A 16,917-nucleotide genomic window follows, 5' to 3' on the forward strand; every position below is an offset into this window, starting at 1 on the left:
CTCCAATCAGACTCCATCCCACCATACCACTCTCCAATCAGATTCCATCCCACCATACCACTCTCCAATCAGACTCCATCCCACCATACCACTCTCCAATCAGACTCCATACCACTCTCCAATCAGATTCCATCCCACCATACCACTCTCCAATCAAATTCCATCCCACCATACCACTCTCCAATCAGATTCCATCCCACCATACCACTCTCCAATCAGATTCCATCCCACCATACCACTCTCCAATCAGATTCCATCCCACTCTCCAATCAGATTCCATACCACTCTCCAATCAGATTCCATCCCACCATACCACTCTCCAATCAGATTCCATCCCACCATACCACTCTCCAATCAGACTCCATCCCACCATACCATTCTCCAATCAGATTCCATACCACTCTCCAATCAGACTCCATCCCACCATACCACTCTCCAATCAGATTCCATCCCACCATACCACTCTCCAATCAGACTCCATCCCACCATACCACTCTCCAATCAGACTCCATCCCACCATACCACTCTCCAATCAGATTCCATCCCACCATACCACTCTCCAATCAGATTCCATCCCACTCTCCAATCAGATTCCATCCCACCATACCACTCTCCAATCAGATTCCATCCCACCATACCACTCTCCAATCAGATTCCATCCCACCATACCACTCTCCAATCAGATTCCATCCCACTCTCCAATCAGATTCCATCCCACCATACCACTCTCCAATCAGATTCCATCCCACTCTCCAATCAGATTCCATCCCACCATACCACTCTCCAATCAGATTCCATCCCACCATACCACTCTCCAATCAGATTCCATCCCACTCTCCAATCAGATTCCATCCCACTCTCCAATCAGATTCCATCCCACCATACCACTCTCCAATCAGATTCCATCCCACTCTCCAATCAGATTCCATCCCACCATACCACTCTCCAATCAGATTCCATCCCACCATACCACTCTCCAATCAGATTCCATCCCACCATACCACTCTCCAATCAGATTCCATCCCACTCTCCAATCAGATTCCATCCCACCATACCACTCTCCAATCAGATTCCATCCCACCATACCACTCTCCAATCAGATTCCATCCCACCATACCACTCTCAATCAGATTCCATCCCACCATACCACTCTCCAATCAGATTCCATCCCACCATACCACTCTCCAATCAGATTCCATCCCACCATACCACTCTCCAATCAGATTCCATCCCACCATACCACTCTCCAATCAGATTCCATCCCACCATACCACTCTCCAATCAGATTCCATCCCACCATACCACTCTCCAATCAGATTCCATCCCACCATACCACTCTCCAATCAGATTCCATCCCACCATACCACTCTCCAATCAGATTCCATCCCACCATACCACTCTCCAATCAGATTCCATCCCACCATACCACTCCATCCCAAATCAGATTCCATACCACCAATCAGACTCATCCCACCAATCAGATTCCATCCCACCATACCACTCTCCAATCAGACTCCATCCCACCATACCACTCTCCAATCAGATTCCATCCCACCATACCACTCTCCAATCAGATTCCATCCCACCATACCACTCTCCAATCAGATTCCATCCCACCATACCACTCTCCAATCAGATTCCATCCCACCATACCACTCTCCAATCAGATTCCATCCCACCATACCACTCTCCAATCAGATTCCATCCCACCATACCACTCTCCAATCAGATTCCATCCCACCATACCACTCTCCAATCAGATTCCATCCCACCATACCACTCTCCAATCAGATTCCATCCCACCATACCACTCTCCAATCAGATTCCATACCACTCTCCAATCAGATTCCATCCCACCATACCACTCTCCAATCAGATTCCATCCCACCATACCACTCTCCAATCAGATTACATCCCACCATACCACTCTCCAATCAGATTCCATCCCACCATACCACTCTCCAATCAGATTCCATCTCCAATCAGATTCCATACCACTCTCCAATCAGATTCCATACCACTCTCCAATCAGATTCCATACCACTCTCCAATCAGATTCCATCCCACCATACCACTCTCCAATCAGATTCCATCCCACCATACCACTCTCCAATCAGATTCCATCCCACCATACCACTCTCCAATCAGATTCCATCCCACCATACCACTCTCCAATCAGATTCCATCCCACCATACCACTCTCCAATCAGATTCCATCTCACCAGGGTTGGGCAGGTTTCTAGTAGAGTAATTCCACCATCACCATGTCTGTGATATTTTAACCTCTTCTTAAATTCTCCTCTCTCTCTGTCTCTCGGTCTCCTCTCTCTCTCTTGCGCTCTCCTCCCCCTTCTCTCTATAATATTACTCTCTCCTCTCTTTGTCTCTGTCTATCTCTCTCTCAGGGTTCTGAATGTGTTTCGTCAGTGGGTGGAACATCATTTTTATGACTTTGAGAACGACCCCGAGCTACGAGGCAAACTGGAGGAGTACATCAGCAGCATTCTACAACTCCGAGGTCGGCCCCTCCCCCCCAATATGTACACTTGTTTAATTTACCAGACACTGTTATTGTGGGAGGAGAAAAAGATTGACCTTTATTAGCCGTTTTGTAATGAATACATTGGAAAGTGTGTCACATATTCTCAAAAACTCTCTGTCTTCTAACCTCTTGCCAGTCTAGATGGGGACAAAGGTCATGTTTTATATGTGCTGCACCACGCGGCTGACCCTGCACAGAGACACGTTTCCTGTCTCTGAAAAAGTCCTTCTTTCTTGACCAGGAAAGTCGATGAGAAAGTGGGTGGAGTCCATCAACAAGATCATCAAGAGGAAGATGCAGACTCAGTCCAACGGGGTCAGCCACAACATCACCTTCGAGAGCCCGCCCCCGCCCATCGAGTGGCACATCAGCCGCCTGGGTCAGACGGACACCTTTGACCTCATGACCCTTCACCCCATAGAGATCGCCCGTCAGCTCACCCTTCTGGAGTCTGAACTGTACAGGTGAGACCACTGTTACCATGGTGACACCTCCTAAGTATTCCACTACTATAATATTACTCTACCTTCCACTACTATAATATTACTCTACCTTCCACTACTATAATATTACTATACCACTACTATAATATTACTCTACCACTACTATAATATTACTATACCACTACTATAATATTACTCTACCACTACTATAATATTACTATACCACTACTATACCACTACTATAATATTACTCTACCTTCCACTACTATAATATTACTCTACCTTCCACTACTATAATATTACTCTACCTTCCACTACTATAATATTACTCTACCACTACTATAATATTACTATACCTTCCACTACTATAATATTACTATACCACTACTATAATATTACTATACCACTACTATAATATTACTCTACCTTCCACTACTATAATATTACTCTACCTTCCACTACTATAATATTACTCTACCTTCCACTACTATAATATTACTCTACCTTCCACTACTATAATATTACTTCCACTACTATACCTTCCACTACTATTATATTACTCTACTACTATAATATTACTTCCACTACTATAATATTACTCTACCACTTCTATAATATTACTATACCTTCCACTACTATAATATTACTATACCACTACTATAATATTACTATACCACTACTATAATATTACTATACCACTAATATAATATTACTATACCTTCCGCTACTATAATATTACTATACCTTCCGCTACTATAATATTACTATACACTACTATAATATTACTATACCACTACTATAATATTACTATACCACTACTATAATATTACTCTACCACTACTATAATATTACTATACCTACCACTACTATAATATTACTATACCTTCCACTACTATAATATTACTATACTATAATATTACTATACCACTACTATAATATTACAATACCACTACTATAATATTACTCTACCTTCCACTACTATAATATTACTATTCCACTACTATAATATTACTCTACCTTCCACTACTATAATATTACTATACCTTCCACTACTATAATATTACTATACCTTCCACTACTATAATATTACTATACCTTCCGCTACTATAATATTACTATACCTTCCACTACTATAATATTACTATACCACTACTATAATATTACTCTACCTTCCACTACTATAATATTACTATACCTTCCACTACTATAATATTACTATACCTTCCACTACTATAATATTACTATAACACTACTATAATATTACTATACCTTCCACTACTATAATATTACTATTCCACTACTATAATATTACTATACCTTCCACTACTATAATATTACTATACCTTCCACTACTATAATATTACTATACCTTCCACTACTATAATATTACTATACCTTCCACTACTATAATATTACTATACCTTCCACTACTATAATATTACTATACCACTACTATAATATTACTATACCTACTATAATATTACCACTACTATAATATTACTACTCTACTATAATATTACCTTCCACTACTATAATATTACTATACCTTCCACTACTATAATATTACTTCCACTACCTTCCACTACTATAATATTACTATACCTACTATAATATTACCACTTCCACTACTAATATTACTATACCTTCCACTACTATAATATTACTATACCTTCCACTACTATAATATTACTCTACCTTCCACTACTATAATATTACTATACCTTCCACTACTATAATATTACTATACCTTCCACTACTATAATATTACTATAACACTACTATAATATTACTATTCCACTACTATAATATTACTATACCTTCCACTACTATAATATTACTATACCACTACTATAATATTACTCTACCTTCCACTACTATAATATTACTATTCCACTACTATAATATTACTATACCTTCCACTACTATAATATTACTATAACACTACTATAATATTACTATACCTTCCACTACTATAATATTACTCTACCTTCCACTACTATAATATTACTATACCACTACTATAATATTACTCTACCTTCCACTACTATAATATTACTATACCTTCCACTACTATAATATTACTCTACCTTCCACTACTATAATATTACTCTACCTTCCACTACTATAATATTACTCTACCTTCCACTACTATAATATTACTCTACCTTCCACTACTATAATATTACTATAACACTACTATAATATTACTCTACCACTACTATAATATTACCCATTACCACAGTACCCAGCTCACCCTGCTGGAGTCTAGTCTTCTGGTGAGACGCCTATAGCACATACACATCTGGTAGTTTGAGGAAGTCTGTGATATGTTCCCAAAACTATAATCTCTTACTAACACAGTGCTCTAAGAGTTATAGACTTGACACTTTGCCAAATATATTTTTTAAGTGTGTTTAGGAGTGCGTGGTCCAATTGAGTTTGTGCACATGCTAACTTTCTAATGGAAATATGCAAATACATGCTACAACAAGCCAATAGGATCTCGATAGCTCGTGCTTTGGCTTTGCCCGCCTCCTTGCTTGTTCTGCCCAATATGCTAATTTTTCTCCCACTGTAAATGACACAGATTAACCATCTTGGGTTTGTTATAAACATCTTTGCTTTTCTGAAGCCCTCTGACCATGTTCTGTCTGTACTGGGGTGAAGCCCTCTGACCATGTTCTGTCTGTACTGGGGTGAAGCCCTCTGACCATGTTCTGTCTGTACTGGGGTGAAGCCCTCTGACCATGTTCTGTCTGTACTGGGGTGAAGCCCTCTGACCATGTTCTGTCTGTACTGGGGTGAAGCCCTCTGACCATGTTCTGTCTGTACTGGGGTGAAGCCCTCTGACCATGTTCTGTCTGTACTGGGGTGAAGCCCTCTGACCATGTTCTGTCTGTACTGGGGTGAAGCCCTCTGACCATGTTCTGTCTGTACTGGGGCCATTCTGAAGGACTCTGACCATGTAACTGTCTGTACTGGGGTGAAGCCCTCTGACCATGTTCTGTCTGTACTGGGGCCATTCTGAAGCCCTCTGACCATGTTCTGTCTGTACTGGGGTGAAGCCCTCTGACCATGTTCTGTCTGTACTGGGGCCATTCTGAGAAGTGTGGTACTGTGCTTGTCAAGTGTTATTGTCAGTAATGTTGTTGTACGGGTAATGTTATTGGCAGTAATGTTGTTGTACGGGTAATGTTATTGGCAGTAATGTTGTTGTACGGGTAATGTTATTGTCAGTAATGTTGTTGTACGGGTAATGTTATTGGCAGTAATGTTGTTGTACGGGTAATGTTATTGGCAGTAATGTTGTTGTACGGGTAATGTTATTGTCAGTAATGTTGTTGTACGGGTAATGTTATTGGCAGTAATGTTGTTGTACGGGTAATGTTATTGTCAGTAATGTTGTTGTACGGGTAATGTTATTGGCAGTAATGTTGTTGTACGGGTAATGTTATTGGCAGTAATGTTGTATGGGTAATATTATTGATGTGTGTGTCCTCTGCAGGGCTGTGAGGCCGTCTGAGCTGGTGGGGAGTGTGTGGACTAAAGAGGACAAGGAGAATAACTCTCCCAACCTGCTGAGGATGATCCGTCACACCACCAACCTCACGCTGTGGTTCGAGAAGTGAGTAGTTCTACCACTCACCCAAGCCCTGGGGTTCAGAGGTTAGCTGGATCCGTTTCAGTAGGTGGGAAACGTTTTTAAAAACAGTCCAATAGAGCCATACTACCTGAATTTGTCCAATAAGAACACAGATTTTCATTTTCTATTGCCAAAAAGTTTTGCTACGGTGTGGACTAATGAACATTCTCCCTGCTGTGAACTCAGTAACATTAATACTGAGATCCATTTCCTTTCTTTCTCTCACTGTCTCTCTCTCACTGTCTCCCGTCTCTCTCTCACTGTCTCCCGTCTCTCTCTCACTGTCTCCCGTCTCTCTCTCACTGTCTCCCGTCTCTCTCTCACTGTCTCCCGTCTCTCTCTCTCACTGTCTCCCGTCTCTCACTGTCTCTCTCTGTCTCCCGTCTCTCACTGTCTCTCTCACTGTCTCTCTCTCTCACTGTCTCTCTCTCTCACTGTCTCTCTCTCTCACTGTCTCTCTCTCTCACTGTCTCTCTCTCTCACTGTCTCTCTCTCTCACTGTCTCCTCTCTCTCTCACTGTCTCCTCTCTCTCTCACTGTCTCCCCTCTCTCTCACTGTCTCCTCTCTCTCTCACTGTCTCCCCTCTCTCTCACTGTCTCCCCTCTCTCTCACTGTCTCCTCTCTCTCTCACTGTCTCTCTCTCTCTCACTGTCTCTCTCACTCACTGTCTCTCTCTCTCACTGTCTCCGTCTCTCTCACTGTCTCCCGTCTCTCTCACTGTCTCCCGTCTCTCTCTCTCTCACTGTCTCTCTCTCACTGTCTCTCTCTCTCTCACTGTCTCTCTCTCTCTCACTGTCTCTCTCTCTCTCACTGTCTCTCTCTCTCTCACTGTCTCTCTCTCTCTGTCTCTCTCTCTCACTGTCTCTCTCTCTCACTGTCTCTCTCTCTCACTGTCTCCTCTCTCTCTCACTGTCTCCTCTCTCTCTCACTGTCTCCCCTCTCTCTCAATGTCTCCTCTCTCTCTCACTGTCTCCCCTCTCTCTCACTGTCTCCCCTCTCTCTCACTGTCTCCTCTCTCTCTCACTGTCTCTCTCTCTCTCACTGTCTCTCTCACTCACTGTCTCTCTCTCTCACTGTCTCCGTCTCTCTCACTGTCTCCCGTCTCTCTCACTGTCTCCCGTCTCTCTCTCTCTCACTGTCTCTCTCTCACTGTCTCTCTCTCACTGTCTCTCTCTCTCTCACTGTCTCTCTCTCTCTCACTGTCTCTCTCTCTCTCACTGTCTCTCTCTCTCTCACTGTCTCTCTCTCTCTCACTGTCTTTCTCTCTCACTGTCTTTCTCTCTCACTGTCTCTCTCTCTCTCACTGTCTCTCTCTCTCTCACTGTCTTTCTCTCTCACTGTCTTTCTCTCTCACTGTCTTTCTCTCTCACTGTCTTTCTCTCTCACTGTCTCCCGTCTCTCACTGTCTCACTGTCTCTCTCTCTCACTGTCTCTCTCTCACTGTCTCTCTCTCACTGTCTCTCTCTCACTGTCTCTCTCTCTCACTGTCTCCCGTCTCTCTCACTGTCTCTCTCTCTCTCTCTCACTGTCTCTCTCTCTCTCTCTCTCTCACTGTCTCTCTCTCTCTCACTGTCTTTCTCTCTCTCACTGTCTTTCTCTCTCACTGTCTTTCTCTCTCACTGTCTTTCTCTCTCACTGTCTCTCTCTCTCTCACTGTCTCTCTCTCTCTCACTGTCTTTCTCTCTCACTGTCTTTCTCTCTCACTGTCTCCCGTCTCTCACTGTCTCACTGTCTCTCTCTCTCACTGTCTCTCTCTCACTGTCTCTCTCTCACTGTCTCTCTCTCACTGTCTCTCTCTCTCACTGTCTCTCTCTCTCACTGTCTCCCGTCTCTCTCACTGTCTCTCTCTCTCTCTCTCACTGTCTCTCTCTCTCTCACTGTCTCTCTCTCTCACTGTCTCTCTCTCTCACTGTCTCTCTCTCTCTCTGTCTCAGGTGTATTGTGGAAGCAGAGAACCTGGATGAGAGAGTAGCGGTGTTAACGCGGGTCATTGAGATCCTCCAGGTGTTTCAGGAGCTCAACAACTTCAATGGTGTTCTGGAGGTGGTCTCTGCCATCAACTCTGTCCCCGTCTACCGGCTCGACCACACCTTCGAGGTGATCGCACAGCCAGACATACACAAACAGACGCACCGTCAAGGTGAACACAGCCCAGACATGTACCGTAGGGTGACGGCCCAAATGGTACACTGTTCCCTATATAGAGAGCATAGGTTGCCAATTCAGGATAAAAGTAGTGCACTATGTAGGGAATAGGGTGCCATTTGGGCAGTTTAACCTAACATTACTGTTTGTAGCAGAACCTGGATGCAAGGTTGACGTCAATTCAGTTTCGATCCGGTAGTAAACTGGTATATTCTGTTTCAATCCGGTAGTAAACTGGTATATTCTGTTTCAATCCGGTAGTAAACTGGTATATTCTGTTTCAATCCGGTAGTAAACTGGTATATTCTGTTTCAATCCGGTAGTAAACGGGTATATTCTGTTTCAATCCGGTAGTAAACTGGTATATTCTGTTTCAATCCGGTAGTAAACTGGTATATTCTGTTTCATACAATGAAATAGAATTGTCCCCCAATCCTGCCAGCATGTAATGTGTATTGTCTGGTGCCTATTGAGCACTAAGCCAATACATTTATTTGATTCGTCACGTCCATTCTCCTCCTCCAAAACCCATTGGATGAGCGAGTCAGAGTTCCCTCCCCTCTGAGCTTCTCATCCAATGGGTTTTGGAGAAGGAGGCGAAGAATCAAGAAAATGCAATTGACATTCTCCCAATCCTTTACCGAGCAGCAAGTTAACGAGAGATGTTGTTCTTGTCTTTCAGGCGGTCCCCGAGAGGAAGAAGAGGATCCTAGAGGAAGCAGTGGAACTGAGCCAGGACCATTTCAAGAAGTACCTGGCCAAGCTCAAGTCCATTAACCCGCCCTGCGTGCCTTTCTTTGGTAAGACCTTCCGGACAGACGGGAGCACACTGACACACAGAACCACATCCTTCTCACAGTACTGAGACTGAACTCTACTGACCTGACACACAGTACTGAGACTGAACTCTACTGACCTGACACACAGTACTGAGACTGAACTTTACTGACCTGACACACAGTACTGAGACTGAACTGAACACAGTACTGAGACTGAACTGACCTGACACACAGTACTGAGACTGAACTGAACTCTACTGACCTGACACACAGTACTGAGACTGAACTCTACTGACCTGACACACAGTACTGAGACTGAACTCTACTGACCTGACACACAGTACTGAGACTGACTGAACTCTACTGACCTGACACACAGTACTGAGACTGACTGAACTCTACTGACCTGACACACAGTACTGAGACTGAACTCTACTGACCTGACACACAGTACTGAGACTGAACTCTACTGACCTGACACACAGTACTGAGACTGAACTCTACTGACCTGACACACAGTACTGAGACTGACTGAACTCTACTGACCTGACACACAGTACTGAGACTGATTGAACTCTACTGACCTGACACACAGTACTGAGACTGAACTCTACTGACCTGACACACAGTACTGAGACTGAACTCTACTGACCTGACACACAGTACTGAGACTGACTGAACTCTACTGACCTGACACACAGTACTGAGACTGACTGAACTCTACTGACCTGACACACAGTACTGAGACTGACTGAACTCTACTGACCTGACACACAGTACTGAGACTGAACTCTACTGACCTGACACACAGTACTGAGACTGACTGAACTCTACTGACCTGACACACAGTACTGAGACTGACTGAACTCTACTGACCTGACACACATCCAACATAGTTCCTGGAACCATACTGTAAAGGACAATGAGAAAGGGAATATGTTGAAGCCAGCACAGTGCGGTTCTGGTCAGACTAATACTGTGAAAAGGGTATTAGGTGACACACGCATACCATCTGGCCCTGCCCTACCTACCTGACCAGGTATCTACCTGCCCCATCTACCTACCTGACCTGCCCCATCTACCCGACCAGGTATATACCTACCCGTCTGTCCCAGGTATCTACCTGACCAATAACTACCTACCTACCCGTCTGTCCCAGGTATCTACCTGACCAATAACTACCTACCTACCCGTCTGTCCCAGGTATCTACCTGACCAATAACTACCTACCTACCCGTCTGTCCCAGGTATCTACCTGACCAATAACTACCTACCTACCCGTCTGTCCCAGGTATCTACCTGACCAATGACACCTACCAGTACTGAGGTATCTACCTGACCAATAACTACCTACCTACCCGTCTGTCCCAGGTATCTACCTGACCAATAACTACCTACCTACCCGTCTGTCCCAGGTATCTACCTGACCAATAACTACCTACCTACCCGTCTGTCCCAGGTATCTACCTGACCAATAACTACCTAGTACCCGTCTGTCCCAGGTATCTACCTGACCAATAACTACCTACCTACCCGTCTGTCCCAGGTATCTACCTGACCAATAACTACCTACCTACCCGTCTGTCCCAGGTATCTACCTGACCAATAACTACCTACCTACCCGTCTGTCCCAGGTATCTACCTGACCAATAACTACCTACCTACCCGTCTGTCCCAGGTATCTACCTGACCAATAACTACCTACCTACCCGTCTGTCCCAGGTATCTACCTGACCAATAACTACCTACCTACCCGTCTGTCCCAGGTATCTACCTGACCAATAACTACCTACCTACCCGTCTGTCCCAGGTATCTACCTGACCAATAACTACCTACCTACCCGTCTGTCCCAGGTATCTACCTGACCAATAACTACCTACCTACCCGTCTGTCCCAGGTATCTACCTGACCAATAACTACCTACCTACCCGTCTGTCCCAGGTATCTACCTGACCAATAACTACCTACCTACCCGTCTGTCCCAGGTATCTACCTGACCAATAACTACCTACCTACCCGTCCCCAGGTATCTGTCCCAGGTATCTACCTGACCAATAACTACCTACCTACCCGTCTGTCCCAGGTATCTACCTGACCAATAACTACCTACCTACCCGTCTGTCCCAGGTATCTACCTGACCAATAACTACCTACCTACCCGTCTGTCCCAGGTATCTACCTGACCAATAACTACCTACCTACCCGTCTGTCCCAGGTATCTACCTGACCAATAACTACCTACCTACCCGTCTGTCCCAGGTATCTACCTGACCAATAACTACCTACCTACCCGTCTGTCCCAGGTATCTACCTGACCAATAACTACCTACCTACCCGTCTGTCCCAGGTATCTACCTGACCAATAACTACCTACCTACCCGTACCCAGGTATCTACCTGACCAATAACTAGACCTCTGACCAATAACTACCTACCTACCCGTCTGTCCCAGGTATCTACCTGACCAATAACTACCTACCTACCCGTCTGTCCCAGGTATCTACCTGACCAATAACTACCTACCTACCCGTCTGTCCCAGGTATCTACCTGACCAATAACTACCTACCTACCCGTCTGTCCCAGGTATCTACCTGACCAATAACTACCTACCTACCCGTCTGTCCCAGGTATCTACCTGACCAATAACTACCTACCTACCCGTCTGTCCCAGGTATCTACCTGACCAATAACTACCTACCTACCCGCCTGTCCCCAGGTATCTACCTGACCAATAACTACCTACCTACCCGTCTGTCCCAGGTATCTACCTGACCAATAACTACCTACCTACCCGTCTGTCCCAGGTATCTACCTGACCAATAACTACCTACCTACCCGTCTGTCCCAGGTATCTACCTGACCAATAACTACCTACCTACCCGTCTGTCCCAGGTATCTACCTGACCAATAACTACCTACCTACCCGTCTGTCCCAGGTATCTACCTGACCAATAACTACCTACCCGTCTGTCCCAGGTATCTACCTACCTACCTACCCGTCTGTCCCAGGTATCTACCTGACCAATAACTACCTACCTGCCCGTCTGTCCCAGGTATCTACCTGACCAATAACTACCTACCTACCCGTCTGTCCCAGGTATCTACCTGACCAATAACTACCTACCTACCCGTCTGTCCCAGGTATCTACCTGACCAATAACTACCTACTGTCCCAGGTACCCTACCTACCTACCCGTCTGTCCCAGGTATCTACCTGACCAATAACTACCTACCTACCCGTCTGTCCCAGGTATCTACCTGACCAATAACTACCTACCTACCCGTCTGTCCCAGGTATCTACCTGACCAATAACTACCTACCTACCCGTCTGTCCCAGGTATCTACCTGACCAATAACTACCTACCTACCCGTCCCAGGTATCTACCTGACCAATAACTACCTACCTACCCCCCCAGGTATCTACCTGACCAATAACTACCTACCTACCCGTCTGTCCCAGGTATCTACCTGACCAATAACTACCTACCTGTCTGTCCCAGGTATCTACCTGACCAATAACTACCTACCTACCCGTCTGTCCCAGGTATCTACCTGACCAATAACTACCTACCTACCCGTCTGTCCCAGGTATCTACCTGACCAATAACTACCTACCTACCCGTCTGTCCCAGGTATCTACCTGACCAATAACTACCTACCTACCCGTGTCCCAGGTATCTACCTGACCAATAACTACCTACCTACCCGTCTGTCCCAGGTATCTACCTGACCAATAACTACCTACCTACCCGTCTGTCCCAGGTATCTACCTGACCAATAACTACCTACCTACCCGTCTGTCCCAGGTATCTACCTGACCAATAACTACCTACCTACCCGTCTGTCCCAGGTATCTACCTGACCAATAACTACCTACCTACCCGTCTGTCCCAGGTATCTACCTGACCAATAACTACCTACCTACCCGTCTGTCCCAGGTATCTACCTGACCAATAACTACCTACCTACCCGTCTGTCCCAGGTATCTACCTGACCAATAACTACCTACCTACCCGTCTGTCCCAGGTATCTACCTGACCAATAACTACCTACCTACCCGTCTGTCCCAGGTATCTACCTGACCAATCCCAATCTACCTACCTACCCTACCCGTCTGTCCCAGGTATCTACCTGACCAATAACTACCTGCCCCATCTACCTACCTGACCAGGTATCTACCTACCCGTCTGTCCCAGGTATCTACCTGACCAATAACTACCTACCTACCCGTCTGTCCCAGGTATCTACCTGACCAATAACTACCTACCTACCCGTCTGTCCCAGGTATCTACCTGACCAATAACTACCTACCTACCCGTCTGTCCCAGGTATCTACCTGACCAATAACTACCTACCTACCCGTCTGTCCCAGGTATCTACCTGACCAATAACTACCTACCTACCCGTCTGTCCCAGGTATCTACCTGACCAATAACTACCAATCTACCTACCTGACCAGGTATCTACCTACCCGTCTGTCCCAGGTATCTACCTGACCAATAACTACCTACCTACCCGTCTGTCCCAGGTATCTACCTGACCAATAACTACCTACCTACCCGTCTGTCCCAGGTATCTACCTGACCAATAACTACCTACCTACCCGTCTGTCCCAGGTATCTACCTGACCAATAACTACCTACCTACCCGTCTGTCCCAGGTATCTACCTGACCAATAACTACCTACTACCTGACCAATACCCGTCTGTCCCAGGTATCTACCTGACCAATAACTACCTACCTACCCGTCTGTCCCAGGTATCTACCTGACCAATAACTACCTACCTACCCGTCTGTCCCAGGTATCTACCTGACCAATAACTACCTACCTACCCGTCTGTCCCAGGTATCTACCTGACCAATAACTACCTACCTACCCGTCTGTCCCAGGTATCTACCTGACCAATAACTACCTACCTACCCGTCTGTCCCAGGTATCTACCTGACCAATAACTACCTACCTACCCGTCTGTCCCAGGTATCTACCTGACCAATAACTACCTACCTACCCGTCTGTCCCAGGTATCTACCTGACCAATAACTACCTACCTACCCGTCTGTCCCAGGTATCTACCTGACCAATAACTACCTACCTACCCGTCTGTCCCAGGTATCTACCTGACCAATAACTACCTACCTACCCGTCTGTCCCAGGTATCTACCTGACCAATAACTACTACTACCTACCCGTCTGTCCCAGGTATCTACCTGACCAATAACTACCTACCTACCCGTCTGTCCCAGGTATCTACCTGACCAATAACTACCTACCTACCCGTCTGTCCCAGGTATCTACCTGACCAATAACTACCTACCTACCCGTCTGTCCCAGGTATCTACCTGACCAATAACTACCTACCTACCCGTCTGTCCCAGGTATCTACCTGACCAATAACTACCTACCTACCCGTCTGTCCCAGGTATCTACCTGACCAATAACTACCTACCTACCCGTCTGTCCCAGGTATCTACCTGACCAATAACTACCTACCTACCCGTCTGTCCCAGGTATCTACCTGACCAATAACTACCTACCTACCCGTCTGTCCCAGGTATCTACCTGACCAATAACTACCTACCTACCCGTCTGTCCCAGGTATCTACCTGACCAATAACTACCTACCTACCCGTCTGTCCCAGGTATCTACCTGACCAATAACTACCTACCTACCCGTCTGTCCCAGGTATCTACCTGACCAATAACTACCTACCTACCCCCGTCTGTCCCAGGTATCTACCTGACCAATAACTACCTACCTACCCGTCTGTCCCAGGTATCTACCTGACCAATAACTACCTACCTACCCGTCTGTCCCAGGTATCTACCTGACCAATAACTACCTACCTACCCGTCTGTCCCAGGTATCTACCTGACCAATAACTACCTACCTACCCGTCTGTCCCAGGTATCTACCTGACCAATAACTACCTACCTACCCGTCTGTCCCAGGTATCTACCTGACCAATAACTACCTACCTACCCGTCTGTCCCAGGTATCTACCTGACCAATAACTACCTACCTACCCGTCTGTCCCAGGTATCTACCTGACCAATAACTACCTACCTACCCGTCTGTCCCAGGTATCTACCTGACCAATAACTACCTGCCCCATCTACCTACCTGACCAGGTATCTACCTTCCCGTCTGTCCCAGGTATCTACCTGACCAATAACTACCTACCTACCCGTCTGTCCCAGGTATCTACCTGACCAATAACTACCTACCTACCCGTCTGTCCCAGGTATCTACCTGACCAATAACTACCTACCTACCCGTCTGTCCCAGGTATCTACCTGACCAATAACTACCTACCTACCCGTCTGTCCCAGGTATCTACCTGACCAATAACTACCTACCCGTCTGTCCCAGGTATCTACCTGACCAATAACTACCTACCTACCCGTCTGTCCCAGGTATCTACCTGACCAATAACTACCTACCTACCCGTCTGTCCCAGGTATCTACCTGACCAATAACTACCTACCTACCCGTCTGTCCCAGGTATCTACCTGACCAATAACTACCTACCTACCCGTCTGTCCCAGGTATCTACCTGACCAATAACTACCTACCTACCCGTCTGTCCCAGGTATCTACCTGACCAATAACTACCTACCTACCCGTCTGTCCCAGGTATCTACCTGACCAATAACTACCTACCTACCCGTCTGTCCCAGGTATCTACCTGACCAATAACTACCTACCTACCCGTCTGTCCCAGGTATCTACCTGACCAATAACTACCTACCTACCCGTCTGTCCCAGGTATCTACCTGACCAATAACTACCTACCTACCCGTCTGTCCCAGGTATCTACCTGACCAATAACTACCTACCTACCCGTCTGTCCCAGGTATCTACCTGACCAATAACTACCTACCTACCCGTCTGTCCCCAGGTATCTACCTGACCAATAACTACCTACCTACCCGTCTGTCCCAGGTATCTACCTGACCAATAACTACCTACCTACCCGTCTGTCCCAGGTATCTACCTGACCAATAACTACCTACCTACCCGTCTGTCCCAGGTATCTACCTGACCAATAACTACCTACCTACCCGTCTGTCCCAGGTATCTACCTGACCAACATCCTGAAGACAGAGGAGGGGAACCCCGACTTCCTGAAGAGACACGGCAAAGAGCTGATCAACTTCAGTAAGAGGAGGAAAGTAGCAGAAATCACAGGAGAGATACAGCAGTACCAGAACCAGCCTTACTGTCTCAAGGTCCAGCAGGACATCAAGGTAGGCCAATCAAACCAGCCTTACTGTCTCAAGGTGCAGCAGGACATCAAGGTAGGCCAATCAAACCAGCCTTCCTGTCTCAAGGTGCAGCAGGACATCATGTCTCTCCATCT

At 46.0% G+C, this 16,917-nt stretch overlaps 1 protein-coding gene across 1 annotated transcript in view; it reads left to right on the forward strand.

The window, feature by feature from the left end:
• The window catches only part of LOC124046769 (son of sevenless homolog 2-like), a 59,122-nt gene that overhangs the window by 32,473 nt on the left and 9,732 nt on the right, over positions 1-16,917 (forward strand). The window contains 6 exon segments of the mRNA XM_046367515.1: positions 2,406-2,518; positions 2,784-3,006; positions 6,491-6,610; positions 8,564-8,726; positions 9,457-9,574; positions 16,632-16,804. Coding sequence (XP_046223471.1) covers positions 2,406-2,518; positions 2,784-3,006; positions 6,491-6,610; positions 8,564-8,726; positions 9,457-9,574; positions 16,632-16,804 — 910 coding nt within the window.

Source organism: Oncorhynchus gorbuscha, linkage group LG10 (assembly GCF_021184085.1).
Source record: "Oncorhynchus gorbuscha isolate QuinsamMale2020 ecotype Even-year linkage group LG10, OgorEven_v1.0, whole genome shotgun sequence".
Classification (NCBI taxonomy): domain Eukaryota; kingdom Metazoa; phylum Chordata; class Actinopteri; order Salmoniformes; family Salmonidae; genus Oncorhynchus; species Oncorhynchus gorbuscha.